The following is a 14,771-nucleotide window of genomic DNA, read 5'->3' on the forward strand; positions in this document are numbered from 1 at the left end:
TTACAGCAGATGATGTCATTTCTTTTTGGTTTTGAGATAACTTAGTATGTAAGGATAGACTGAGGGCTGCCCTGAAGTTCTTAAATTTGTGCCCAAAGCATCAGAAGCAGCCACTGAACAGGACTCGTAGCTTTTTTCAACTGTTCCAGTCGCAGTGATTTTCTCTCCATCTCCTTGTCAGGATGATGAGTGTTATGAGCAGTCTGCAGACGTTCGCTCTCAGCTTCGCTTCTTCGAGCAGCTGGAGAGAATCGAGAAGCAGAGGAAGGACGAACAGGAGAGAGAGATCCTGTTGAAAGCCGCAAAAGTAAGTTACTGTCACCTTACCATCCTACTGTGTGTGTGTGTGTGTGTGTGTGAGAGAGAGAGGGAGTTGTTATGTCCTCATGCAACAGTGTGTTTTTGTGTACTGTTGTGTGTATGTGCGTGCATGTTGCTCCTGCGCAGGCTCTGACAGATGAATTAGAGTGTGACACCAGTGGATGAGGTGACCTCCCTGTGTCCTCCCAGGCTCCTGGCCCCAGGGCTCCTCTGTCCTGGCTCTTCCTCCCCGGACACAGCGAGGAGGGGGGACCTCGTACACTACGCAACCCCCATGCACCATGCAGCCGACACACACTCACCCGTCCCCGTGTACAACCTGCAAAACATCTATCCTCTACCCTCTATCACAAGCCTTGACAGCTCAGATGAAACAGAGCATCAATTTAAAAAAAAAAAAAAAAGTACAGATTTCTCATTGTGTGAGACCAGCGTGTGATTGTCCTATCAATCTATCTATCAATACATTGTATACAGCTTTTACATATGCTGTAAACATCTGGTGTCCAGTACCAGGAAAATTGCACTGTGCACAGGAAGTATTGCATTTTTCAAGGAATGCACGGATTGTGAAATTCTGGGCCAATACGGATGTTTAAAATAACAATTTGGCTGATACCGATGTTTTTCTGTTGTTGTTTATTCTGTTTTTGTTGTTATTTATTCCCCCTTTTGTGCCAGGGAAACAAATCTCTGAATGAGCATAAATTCAATCATACAAATTTATGAAACAACCTTTAATATAACCTTCTTTCACTTGAAAAATAAGTGCTTCAAAAGCCTTTTTAGCCTGCTATACAACAAATACAAATAACCAACACAAAATTTAGTCAGCGCAAAATTGATGTGAGACAACAGATAAACATCTGTGAATGTCATCCTATTTGCCAATAGGCGGATAGCAGTCATCAAGGCGAATATCAGCCAATACCGATGTTCGGCCAGTACATCGGTGCATCCCTACATTTTTCCAACAGCAGTAACATATATTTGTTTGGAATAAACTGCATTAGTAATCATGAACAGAGATAGCTGCTTTGTTTAAACTTTATGAACAGAAGAAAAAAAAAAAGAAGAAGAAAACGCTTCATAATACTGGCTCCACTGCTTGATGTAGAGGTCGTCTTTAGAAACAGCCATCGTTTAAACAGTTACCAGCTGCTAACATCTACATTGCCAAGGCAGAGAATAATTTAAACCATCTGGATTAGAGCAAGCTTCATATCCAATATTAATCAACAAACCTTAAAAATTGTAGTGGCTTCTTTTTATTGGCTCCATGTCACAAACGTTTTGCTGTAAATTGTTATTTATGCTCTCAGCTGATTGTATTAGGTTTCAGTTGAGTCTAGTAGTACTCAAGTTTAAGTCACATGACATAATATTAGCATTTTTGATTAGCTGTTGTATAAGGCTACAGTAGGTGAAAAAGTTTGTACAATTGTGACATGTAACCCCTCATAACGTTTCCGTTACACGGTGCAAATAAAATTCAATTGCATACTAGAACAAACCAGAACAAACTTACTATCACTGGTATAGTTCTTTAGGAAGAAGTACAGTTGGTGTGGACCCTTCCCAATATAGAAGGTGTAGTCTATACAGAGTGTAGGTGTTTGTGCAGTTTATTGAGCTGTTGCACAAAGCTCATGACACAATAAAACATAGAGAACAGGAATACCTGCACTAACTTTGCAAGAAAGTATTAAAACTACTTATTTCCAACAGGACCTTGTATTGTAACCTGTCCACTATTCTGATCCCAGCCCTGTTTATCAGTAAAAATGGTCTTCAAATTTGGAAAGATCACCACAGACCCCTCAAAAAAAAGAAAGAGAGGGAGAGAATCTTTTGCAAATGAAAATGCCCCGCGGTGCAACATTAGCAGAAAGCTAGGTTAATTTAATTAATTTTGAATGGAGCCAATGTCCCACAGTAAAGATTCTCATTGCAGCACACCTCCCTGTCTTAATTGCATTGTTACGCTCCGGTCCTGCCATGCAGGATATTAGAAAATCCTCTAGTTGATGAATACTGGCCACCAAACCTCATGACCTGCCTGTTTTTTCTTTTAGGAGAGACCAGATAGCCTTGCTCCTGGTTGTGAAAAAAGACATTGCCTCAGCAGGAAATAGTGACGTTTTTATATCTTCTGTCAGTGCGCAGTTCTACATAGTTGAACAGTGTAATCTTTTTTTTTATTACTGTGAACAGTTCTCTTCATTAAGACGATTAGTGAAGAACTTTTGCAAATTTAGCCAAGTTCTTGTTGGTAGGGCTTATCTTGGGGCTATTTGGATTGCATGAGCAGTGTTGAGGATAGTTTGACTTCACCTCAGAGCTATGTCTATGGCTTTTTGGCCCTTGTTGCCATGGCGTTTCAGTTCAAGGAGAAGTTTGGAAAGCAAATCTTTGCCTAATGATTGTATGATGTATTACACCACACTGCCTGATAGCATACTAGTATTTTATTTCTAGTATTTAACCATGTATCTTTTTCACACCTGTTGTATCAGAACACTGGCTCTGATCCCTGCAGTCAATGTAACAGGCTGATTTAAAGGAGACATGGAAAATCCATCCTAAAACACTTAAACACAGTTTTTTAGTTGTTGTCAGTGTTAGAGCTTATTTTTCTTGCTCCCAGTGTCTGTCCAAACTGTCCAAATGTCATGTTTTGGCATTTCTTTTTTAAGAAAGGCAAAAGAAAAAGAGACTCAAAAGAGACTTTTATTATTTACACTGTCCATTTTAGACCAACATTCAACCGTTATACAGGGAGAATACATCATTGAATACATTATAAACCTCAAAACTCCATAATGTTATGCAGCCAGAAGACATATTGCATAACACTTACACTCACTTTTTCTTGACATACAACACTACTGCTCTTATGTTTAAAAACAGATGTAAAGTGAGGTTTGATTTGATTATTGGCTATTTGAAAGTGTCTTTCACTTTCAGTAATTTGTAAAACAAATGAGAAAAACCACATTGATGAATAAATGTGTCAGTGATTACTGCAAGAGAAGTGATAGGAATAGAAGTTTCACCCTCTGGACTTAATATTTGGGAGAAAATATTGACAGAAAATTCATATCAAGTTAACTTCACTCTTTCTGCATACAACCCACAGCTAAAAGAAACAAGTACAACCCTCTGGGGGTTTAAGAAGTAAACGTAGACAAAACTAGTCAAGGTAAAAAAAAAAATTACAACACACCATCACAAAATAACTCCTGGGATATGATCAACATCACAGATTGATCATGTACTGTAGAACACCGTATGGAGGTTTTTTCTGTTTTTATTTAAATACAGTACACTCCACTCTGCCAAACCCAACAAAGCTTGTCAGCGTCTACTACCCAGTCCTCTTCTCCCCTCTGTTCTCTCCTGTAAGTGGGAAAACCAGGGCAGCTGACAGAGGAGATGTAAAGCATGCCAGTGGCACCGCTGCCCTTTGTAAACAGTCCATCTGTACCAACCCCTCTCGCCGCTCCGCCACCCACCTCCCTGCCCGCCTGCCTCTCTCCTGCTCGAGCACCCGCTAATTTGACCTCTTGAATAAGAAACCCACTAAAATAATCCCCTCCTCCCCCATCTTCTCTCCTCCTTCCTTTACAACAAGCCCTCCCCCTCCTTTACGCTGTCCATTTAAAATATGACTCAAGTCTTGAGGGATGCTCCGGCCGACCGGAGGGCAAACACATTAGTCTTAGTTGAGATACCGACCAGTACGTGAACTGCCTGATATATTTAAAGCCAATTAGCAGGGAGGCTAGGAGTAGCAGCTATCCATCCGTAAGGCAGAGAGGATGAGGAGAGGTAGGGGAGGAAGGGAGGCACAGGGTTGAGGCCTGCTTTGGAGGGAGGCCCAGCACTCACACTGAGTGATTTGGTATTGGAAGGAGAAATTAAGTATAAAACCAAAATAGATATTGATACTCTATGATGTATTGTAAAATATATTCAAGGGACATTTTATTGTTTTATCCTATAGGCTGACATAATATACCTTTTGAAATGTGTCAGTGAATAAAAGAAAGGCATTAAACTATATATAGGACTGATGCTCTAGAATATTTGCCAAAAGACATATTGGACAATAAGGGACATTTAAATGTAAGTGGTTTTTCATGGACTGACCTAATTTTGGTTAATTCAGCAAAAATAAAACACACACAGATTATATCCAGATCCACAAAATAACAGCACTCCGTTAGCGTGTAGTACCATAATCTGCCCGTATTGCCTGCAGTGGTCAGCCGTACGTGTACATTTGGCCGTGTGGTGAAGGATTCCCAGGGACAAGTACATTCACCCAGATCTTGGCTGCTGATTAAAATAGAAGTGCTGTGTTGTTACGCTAGGGACACACACACACACACACACACACATAGCAATGGATAGCCACACTGGCTTATAGTGACACACACATAGCCACTGCCACTGATACTCACCAACATCCTTTGCCCTGTGTGTGTGCGTGAGTGTGTGTGCTGGCTTGTGCAGAATTTTTAATAACCTCTTTTGATTAGAATCCCCCTCCAGCGGCTTATTTAGGGCTGGATTTGGAGTGGGTTTAAAGGCCACCGCCCCCCGGGGGGCGCTCCATTGCACTTCTCTGAATTCAAATATGATGTCCTTGACACCTCTGTATCCTGTTCCCATTTTGCACTATTTTTGCTGCAGCAGCAACAGATGAGTAGCGAGGGGGGTGGGGGGCTCCTTAAACCAGCTGTTAACCTGTGTTTTCCCCCCCCTTTACTCCATAGAGTCGCTCCAGGCAAGAGGACCCAGAGCAAGCTCGACTGAAACAGAAAGCTAAGGAGGTAAGCTGCTGCGGAGATCATTACCCTTGACATTTCCCTGACTCCAGCGTATTAATTTTTCATACCACACTACATATGTAATGCCATTTAAAGTCAGACTTAAAAAAGTTTGAGGAATTATTCGCACAGATTGATGCCCATGCGTGGAAAATGATTTTCTGCACACCAAAGGCACCCCCTTATTTTTCTTTTCTTCGTCTATTTCAGCCTATTCATCTTGCACCAGTTAGAATTTTGACTAACTGCTGTTCATTGAGCCCTTTTTTGGCAGATGGGCTATCAGGGGAAGGACATACAGTCATAACTGTAATAACCTTTGTAGGTTTATTCTGCATTAATTTTCTCATCTCAGTCCTTTCTGTTAATAATATTTGTTAATGCCATTTTGTTGTAACACAAAACTACAATATCTGTCTCTCACCCTACTTACTACGTTATGGCTTAAAAGAGAGCAAAAAACCATTTTGTTTTCATTTCTCTTTGGAAAAGAGTCAAATTGCAACAATAATTCAGTAAGAGCATAAAACGGAAAAGCAAGTGAATGGTGAATGAGGGTTTCTGATGTACCAGTGCATGCTCTACATTAACTTTTATTACTACAAAGGAGTAAAAAGAGTTATTTCCTTTTTCAAGTAATAGGCCAAGGCACAACATGTAGTGTTACAAATTGGGAAATTGTTTTACTGATGTAGTGCACTTCTGTTGGCAATACGATGGTATATCCTCCTCATTTTAAGTGCAGGTCTTGTATATGGTAAAATTCCCAGTGGAACTCAGAAAGTAGACCACTCTTCTTTTAGTGGTTGGTTAATGTTGTTTACGCAAACGAAATAGTTCTGTCACAGCGGAAGTTTGCATTTGTTTTTCTCTTTGTTTACTCCAGAATAACTTCACTGGGTGCTTTCGGTCCTTGGCTCACTAACAAAGATCAAGAGGATTGTGTGGAGCTTCCATAGAGTAGTCTGAGTAGGCAGAAGGATAAAACAAGCACCATTCACCTGTTGTTGTTGTTGTTGATGTAGAACTTAAGGAGCAGACGTGGTTTCTTCTTAGCCATTTGCTCTTTTAAATAAGCCTTTTATTCATCCAGGTAAAGTTTACTGAGCACATATGCACTTTTCTCACTAACACCCTCATTTATACTTAAACTGTTCTACAATTTTCCACCTGACAGCTCCCTAGTGCGACCACTGTCTTTTAATGTTGGCCACTCAGCCATTTACATTTAGGGGTAACTGTAAATTCCTTGCCAAGGGCAACTCAGTATTGTTGTTTGGCCAAAGTATTTAATCTTTAGGATTTTCTTAGCCAATCTGTGGTGTTGAACTTGTGACCTTCAAGTGACAAGCCGACTTGTCTTACCTCTGGCTACTCGCAGCACCAGTCTTTTCTTTGCGTCTCTCCTGGACATTTCTTTCTAGCAAAATTGAGCCCTGCTGCAGTTTAGAACATTCACACTAGATCTCAGCCTACCCATAAGCCCCACATATGCAAATGAAGCAGCGTAATAGGCAGCACGATAGGTTTGCCCCAGGGGCTATGTGATCAAAGTGGATCTCCTCCCTGTTAAGTGGCAGTCCGCTCGTCATCTGGATACAGCCAGATTAGTGCCTCGTGAGGAGACGCCATGTGCACGTATGCACATTTTCATTTTCTTCTGGAATTTTAAGAAGGTGGTTTGGAAATTGTTACTTTATGTAATGCTTTCTCCCTCTAGATAGAGATGAGGATGACTCCCAACCTCCTCACTGCCCCCCCTCACCACCTACCCACACACACACACACACACACACAAACTCCTCTTCCACCCTCCCTCACCTCCTTCTTTTTTGCTTAATGGCCGTCGTTTCTCAGCCCCCGTGCTTCTCTGGTTTTCATCACCTGAGCTGGCTGTTTGTGTCACTGCAGAGTCTGTCGGCAGCTCACACATCTGTGCAAATTTCATCAGGATAATGAGCCCGAGCTACTCTTCCAGGCGACGGGCAGAGAAGCCAGCCTCTCTTTAAGCCCCTCTCCCTGATCACGCACACACACACACACACACACACACACACACACCCAACAACAACCACCACCACCAAACAATCATTATTTTGGGGAGATGGAATTACAGCATGTTATATACTTGAACTAAGTGTCGGCACGTAAATTGAGCTGGCACATGATTTGTTTTTAAAAATTTATATGGTGACAATAGGGGCAGGTATTGTTACCTCAAAATCTAAAATGTGCTGTTTGGTGGAACCCTGAGTCAATATACCAGTGGGATCCACCACCTTTCCTGCGTGGATTTCTGCGCCTGTTGTACAGTCTGTCACTTTAACTCAGAGCGATGATATCTTGACCACTACTGGCCAGATTGCCATGAATTTGATGTTCATGTTCCCCAGAGGATAATCCTAATGTTTTTGTCATCTCTTGCTCCCATGTAGCTGCGCCTCTAATTGAGTATCTGTATTTGCACCACCATCCTAACCCACAACCTTGTCACCAGCGGAGCAGGCTGGTCAAATAAACACAAGCAGAGGTTTTGCGTGAGAGAGAGAGGCAGAGCAGTCTATGTTTCCTCCATTCACTACCATTTGGCCGAAAGGTCAGATAGGCTATTTCAGAAATGCCCCCAGTGAAAATCAATGGGCAAATCGTGGAGCTCAGTTCCTGTTTGTTGTTGTTGTTGGTGGTGGGTCTGTGTGTTCTGTCTGTTCCATCACTGAGGCAGGAGGATGGGCAATGCCTAGTCATTGAGAGTGAGAGAATGAGAGAGAGAGGGAAGGAGACAGAGAGACAGAGACAAAGAGACAGAGAGAAAAGGAGACTTGGGGTGGGAAGGGAAGAGAGGGGAGGCAGAGAGAGATAGAGAGGGAGTTAAGGCCAGTAGAGATACATCACAATGTCAGACACACAGACACACTGCAGCCACAGATTCATCATCGCAACCGCGTCTGCAGGCACAACTGGACACAGGAAACGAGTGAACTGGAGAAGAGGAGTGGAGCAAGGACAGGCGAAGAGAGACGAGGGAAGAGGGGAAAGACAAATTGGCCACTACAGCTGGCCAAAATCTGGCCAACAGCTCCTGTTATGGCCTGTTCAGCTGCTAAAGCAGACCACGTCATGCCAAGAACACTAACATTTCCTCTGTGTAGCATTGTTAATATGAGTTGGTTAAGGACCCAACCATAATAAACTATTGCTCTTTCTCCAGTCTTCCACATTACCATGCCCTTGCAGCAAGACTCCACTTCTAGCTTAGAGTAATTCCAGAAGACTTGTGTGAACTCCAATAGGAATTTAAAAGGTTTTTGTAAAGTACTTTTCTTCTTCAGGCATTTTGAGATTTTTTTTTTGCCCATTTTGACGCACCAGCATTGCTTGAAATGTCTTGAACCTCTACCGAATTAATTCTGCCCTAGCTCAACTTTAAACTTTGCATGGCTCCAATTAAAAGCCTCCAGTTCATCATCAGTACATCTTTCCTTGCTGTACGAACATATATGATAGAATCTATTAATCGAATTAGACTAATACTCGTGTGCCACATGCACAACCATGGTCAAATTTTGCATATTTTGCCTAATTTCTCACATAATAAAGAATTGCTCACGTTAATGTTGTGCATGTTATTTAAATCACAACCCTTTGCTCAGCTAGTATGCACCAGGCCTCGATGCACATATACATGGTTCTTCATTGGCCTGGCATCCTCCACAAGTGACCAGGTCATGGAGAGACTGGAATCCACCCACAATGAAAGCCCCGTCAGCCAGAGCCTCACACTTCTCCAGAGAGGAGAGGCTCTTGTTTGTCAGAGGACAATGTAGCAGCCCTTAGTTTTTATTAGGCCAGTTATATCTGCGAGTTCATAGGCTCTCATCCTCTGGCCCTCCACAAACTGCTCTGCTCAAAGAGGCGCTCTCCCCCATAAGGCAGGCCCCAGGGCAAAAGCCTGCTACCCTCCTCCACGTTCTCTCCCTTTCTGCGCTGACATTCAAAGAGAATTCCTGCTGTTTTGTGTGTCCCAATTCATAGTTGTTATAGTCTCGTCTTCTGGCCTCTCAGATACACAATACCTTAATATGAAAAGAGCAGTGGAAAAGATCATGTTTTTTTTAACCTGTTTCTTTTTAACAAATTAGGTTATGCATTAGTTTAGCAGGTGTCCTTTTATTTAATATAATTTAAACAGGATTTCTATGTTTTTTAAAAGGGGTTGATGTAGAGAATTTAATTATCACGTAAGAAAGGTCTGTTTTGTAGGTCCTCAAGATGTGCAGGCTACTAAATAGTACACTAACCCTATTTTTATTTGTTGCTTTGTTGTTGGTAGTCTCAACTTCAGTTTTTTTCTTCACCTCAAGACATATTACAAGAAAAAAAGAAGCAGGCTTTAAAAATACCTTTGGTCTTCCTGTGTGTTTTCGAATATTACAAAGTGCTGTAATGAGAAGGAAAACAACAAAAAAGAAGATTTTTTTGCCTCAGAGGGAGATAGCGACTCGTCTCCTCGCTGTACAAGCCTGTAGGTTCACTTTTCTCTTTGTGCGCCAGAGCACTCCTTGGGACTCAAGCGGCAGGGGAATTGGGCATGCTGAGCTACGCTGGTGGCGAGGTGCCAGCCTCCTGTGCCTGGGATATAAGTGAGAGGGAGGCAGGAGGCAGGACACGTTTCAATTAGGCAACAAACACCGCACACAGAGGATGGGAGAGGAGAAAAAAACTCCTCACCCTCACCAGCTAACTTTTCCCTTCTGACCTCTCCCAAAAACACACTTCCCTGAACCACTCTGCCCCACCTTTTCTCTTCTTTTCCATTTAAAATCTGAGGTGTCATTTTTGTGGAATTCATATGGGAAGGACAGTAGCGGAGGTCTTTGTGAGGTGATGCTAAGTGTGCCAGCTCGGCCTGCATGTTTCCATTAGATTGTCATGTTGGCTAATTAGAGAGCGGCAGCATGATTCACCTTGTTAATTAGGAGGACTTGCACACCATGTGCCTGGGGGCATTGTGGGGAAGAGGAGCCCAGCCTCAGAGCCTGCTAGTCGCCTGCTGCCTATGAAGATTCCCCTTCTCATCTACCTTCCTTTCACTCCTTTTTTTTGATTTGGAAATGAATAAATCATTGAGATCGTCCTCTCTCGGTGTGTGAATATCTGAGTCCTCATCTTTTCCTAGATGCAAATTAGGCGTGATCAATAGAAGGTGACGAGCGGCGAATATAAATGTTAAAAAAAGAGAGAGACAGGGAGGAAGAAGACTGCTAGACGAAGCACGCCAGCATAGAATGAGACAAAGCGAGAGAACATTTAAAGTAGGATATTTTCCCTTAGATAAGCAGTATTTTTTAATGATCACCACTCTTCCTGACGCTCCGGAGTAACACCGTCAGAATCTGCTTAACACTGATATCTGGCTCCTTCATTAAACACCGTTCTTGGCAAAATGTGTAGCGCAAATGTTATTATTTATAAAAATAATACTTACTCCTAAGTAAAGGCAAGTCTGTTAGACACATTCAATTTAAACACATATCTCACACAGTCTCCCTCTACACAGTTTAATTCCTGCAAATAAGTTGCAGATGAAGAGGAACCGCAGGGTCATGATAGTGACACTCACATAATGACCTTAGCTCCAGGGACGGCTGAGGGCTCTGAATAATTGGTCCTTGGCCCTGGAAACACTTCTGACATACTCAGCTTCAGAGGAAATGGAACACTCTGAGCCAAGACTATTAGCTCATGCATGTATTTTGAATTCATCTCCATAGGTAAAATAATATAATCACAAACAGATTTACTGGAATATTTAAGGAGATTTATGTGGGTGATGAAACAGAATTTCAAAGTATATTTTTAATACACTTTTTCAAGCTCGACTGATTTATTATCTGTTATTCAAGAACACTGGTATCTGTACAATAGTGTAAACACATTGTTTTAAGTGCTGTGTCTGATAAATACAGTAAAGGTTATTATGATAAGTGTCAATACATACTGGTACATGTGGCTTTAAAACATACTCTACTCAATCTATGCATATGACTCTACTGTATACTGTATATATTCAACATTGAATGCAACTTTTAAGGCCAATTAGACATGACTGCAGTACAGCATGTAACACCATGCACACATACATTCATATATATATATTCAATATTAGAATATTTTCTCTTGAGGACCGCTGCCACATGTAATTACTGAGTTCTGTTGATGAAGTCATACATGTCGCTATCCAGTTTTAACACAAAGACTTGCCTGCATTAGCAGTTCGAGGCTGAACTCGTCTCTTTGTAGTGTCTGAGTGCAGATGGAGAAGTGAAACCTGATTGGTTACTGCAAATGGCCCTTCTCCCTGCAGCAAACTAACTGCCAGGCACTTCACATGAAGAAAGGCCTCAAGATGCAGCTCCCAGATGTTCACGCAATGTCGGCCATGTGGGTGTCAGGTGAATGAGATCCATGGATTACAGACATGCACAAACACATACGTAAAATGTCAACACACAGTAGAAGGAAACTCACACACAAGAAGGTGCACTGTTTTGGATACTGGCATTTGAAATTGGTATTTGAAACGCAAAATAAACATTTGTAATTCATATTTGATGAGGTCGGGAAAAAAAATATCTTCCCTCTCATCTGACAATTTCCACTGGGCCTCATTCATGAAACATTTGTACACGCAGATTTTCAATCTGCAATCAGATATTCAAATAGTGAATAAAGTACAATTAATGTGAAAACAAGATTAGAGTTTACGGCTATGCTCTGTGAGGCTGTACGTAGGCACAGCTAACTTCAGCATGTTAATATGCTGACAATAACAGTGCTAATGTGCTGATGCTAAGCAGGTATAATGTTTACCATGTTAGCACGAAACACAAAGTACAGCTGAGGATGATGGGAATGTCATTAGTATTGCCACCAAAAAACCCCCAACCAAACCAAAATATTGGGCAAATTGAAGCTTTGACCTGATGATGGCGCTAGATGGAAAAGTCACCAAGGTTATTACAATTTATCCTGAGGGGAACATGAATATCTGTACCAAATTTCATGACAATCAATCCAGTAGTTGAGACATTTCACTCAAAACCATAAATGTGAACCTCATGGTGGCGCTAGAGGAAAACTCAGGGGATCACCAAAGTCATAAGGATTCATCCCCACGGTCACCATGGATATTTCGGTCTGGACCGAAGCGGTGGATCGACCGACAGACTGACAAACATTCCTACAGCCATGCCGCTAGCGTGGCTAAAACTAATAAAATATTAAACCTTCTACAGAGTTACTAGTTTCACTTTTTGGTTTGATTTATAGTTTAGTAAAAAATGTTTGAAATCCTAAAAAAAATTATTCTTTCCGTGTCCGCATAGCTGCGAGGGCCTACGTGACATTAGAAGGTGCATGGCATAAAATCCGCCAACGTTTTTGATGGAATGTTTGCTTTTATTTGCTAGAGACAGAGAGGAGACAGTAAATAAGGGGAGACAACATGCAATAAAGGTCCCAGTTGGACTCAAACTGGCATTGTTGTGATTACACTATCTACGCCACCAGGGCCACCCAAGACTAACATACTTTACAGTAAATAACAGAAATAATGATGATGCTGACTTATGGTTGTGCTGTTGAGATACCAATGTCCAGTGGTACTGAAGCTGTCTGTCCTGCTCCCGTGGCTCTTTTAAACCTGACAGCAGAAAAACATTTCAAGGTTTCTGGTTGTAAATCCAGCTACTGATTTACGCAGCTGACAGTGAATATCATTATTATTGGTGTTACTTTTAGACTTTGCTAGTGTTTAAAGACCATACCAGTAGAGTTATTTTGAGGCTGAAGATTTTTCTGTGTGTCAAAGTAAAATCATGATACTGCGACTGTTTTGTTACCACAAACAAAAGCCAACAAAGTTATTGCTATCAGTATTTTAATACAGTACATTTACACTGCAGTATTGTGTATCAACACATTTCGATGTATTTTAACTAATATCTACCTACATGCCATTAAACAAATATTGGTTGGTTAAAATGCAGAAAGTGCAAGGTTCAGTGCAGCAGTAGTCAGGTGACCATCTTCAGTGCATTCACTGCTCTAGTACTTTGTATACAATATGTCTGTTGACAAGGCTCCCCTTAGCATTTGACCATACTAATGTTTTCTACAAAGTACTAAAAATCATTTGAAATGTTTTTAGTTATTCACTTAGATGCAGCTTCATTCTTGTCAACATACTCCAATAAACACGTTCCATTATAACCTATAGCTCAACCTAAAGGCTAGCAGTGCAGTGATTCCTGCTGAAGCCACCCACCCTTGTTTGAAATGTATGCACTCTACCAAAGCTTTTTTTTTTTGGAGGGGGGGGCATTCACCAAAAGTGGCATATGTTATGTCTGTATACTCAGAAACTCCCTGCTGTGTCCTGTTGGGCCAGAGCTTTCTAGGGGGAGATTAAGAGACAGACCATCTCAAAACCCATGGTCTGGTTTTTATGCCCTCTTGCTTGTTTCACAGCCCTGTAGCTGCTTGTGATGTCAAGCAGAGCGTGTTCTGCTCTGCCAAGGACATCTGTATGTAAACGTCTGGGAGGCCTCGAGCAGCCCCTCAGGCCAGGAGGAGGGAGGGAGGATGGAGAGAAAAGCCTTTGTTAAAAACAGCAGAGATGGAGAACGTCAGGTCGGCCATCATGGCTCCTGCAGCCCATCCTCCTCTTCACTCCAAGCGTATCAGACTGCTCTAAGGCTCTTGCTGTATTTTGGACATTTTTGCATCATAAGGGAACATACTGCTCTTTCTTCGGTGTTGAGAAAAAGCCCTGTTATTTCTTATTTAGGTCTTGATAGATATTCTTATCAACCTATTACGGGTAAAGAGCTTGAAGTTAGACAAGATGTGGGAAACAGGTAACGAAAAACATACAGTAGCAAGACAGACAAATGGATCTCATTATTTTCAGCTGCACACATTCAGCCCAATCCATGCATGTTTTCTTAATTTCTCCATTAAATTTATTTGTAATAATGTAAGTAACAATAAAACCAAAACATGCACAGACCAATGATTTGTTCTTACTTATGAAAATACAGCCTTATGTGTGGTGGGCTGTTATAAAATTAAAGCATCAGATTTCATTCAGACTGCCTAAATCAATATTAACACATAAATAAATAGTGAATTAGTGAAAACCCTATATTGAGAAATTGATATATGTAGAAATACTTTATTTAAATGCAGTAAACATAATTCCTATTTGCAAAAACAAAGGAAGGCCGGAATCAATTCGGTCAACAAGGCAATGACAAACATTAATATTGAAAACATGACTAATGTATAACATTATTTAGCTTTGATTTTACTTAGCCCCACCTTTTAGTTAGCACCAGCTGTACTGATTCAGCTGCTGTGTGTCAAACTCATGAACCGGCCGTCAATGCTGCTGATAAATATTAACTTCCAATGCCCTTAAAACTAGAGGTCTTAGTCTTATTTAAATATGATTTTGAAAGAATCTGCCAGGACATAACCCCGTGACACGAATAATCTGATGAATACAAGGAATTTGATATCCAGGGCTTGGATTTTTCAAGAATATTTAATTCA

The 14,771-nt window shown here is 41.2% G+C and overlaps 1 protein-coding gene across 5 annotated transcripts in view; it reads left to right on the forward strand.

Moving 5' to 3' along the window:
• Positions 1-14,771, forward strand: part of LOC122864729 (transcription initiation factor TFIID subunit 4-like) — an 87,914-nt gene that overhangs the window by 43,573 nt on the left and 29,570 nt on the right. For all 5 annotated transcript variants that reach the window (XM_044172372.1, XM_044172537.1, XM_044172456.1 and 2 more), the window contains 2 exons: positions 182-307; positions 5,103-5,159. In XM_044172372.1, coding sequence (XP_044028307.1) covers positions 182-307; positions 5,103-5,159 — 183 coding nt within the window. The remainder of the gene's footprint in view (positions 1-181; positions 308-5,102; positions 5,160-14,771) is intronic.

The sequence above is a fragment of the Siniperca chuatsi genome, linkage group LG1, assembly GCF_020085105.1.
Source record: "Siniperca chuatsi isolate FFG_IHB_CAS linkage group LG1, ASM2008510v1, whole genome shotgun sequence".
NCBI classification, from domain to species: Eukaryota; Metazoa; Chordata; class Actinopteri; order Centrarchiformes; family Sinipercidae; genus Siniperca; species Siniperca chuatsi.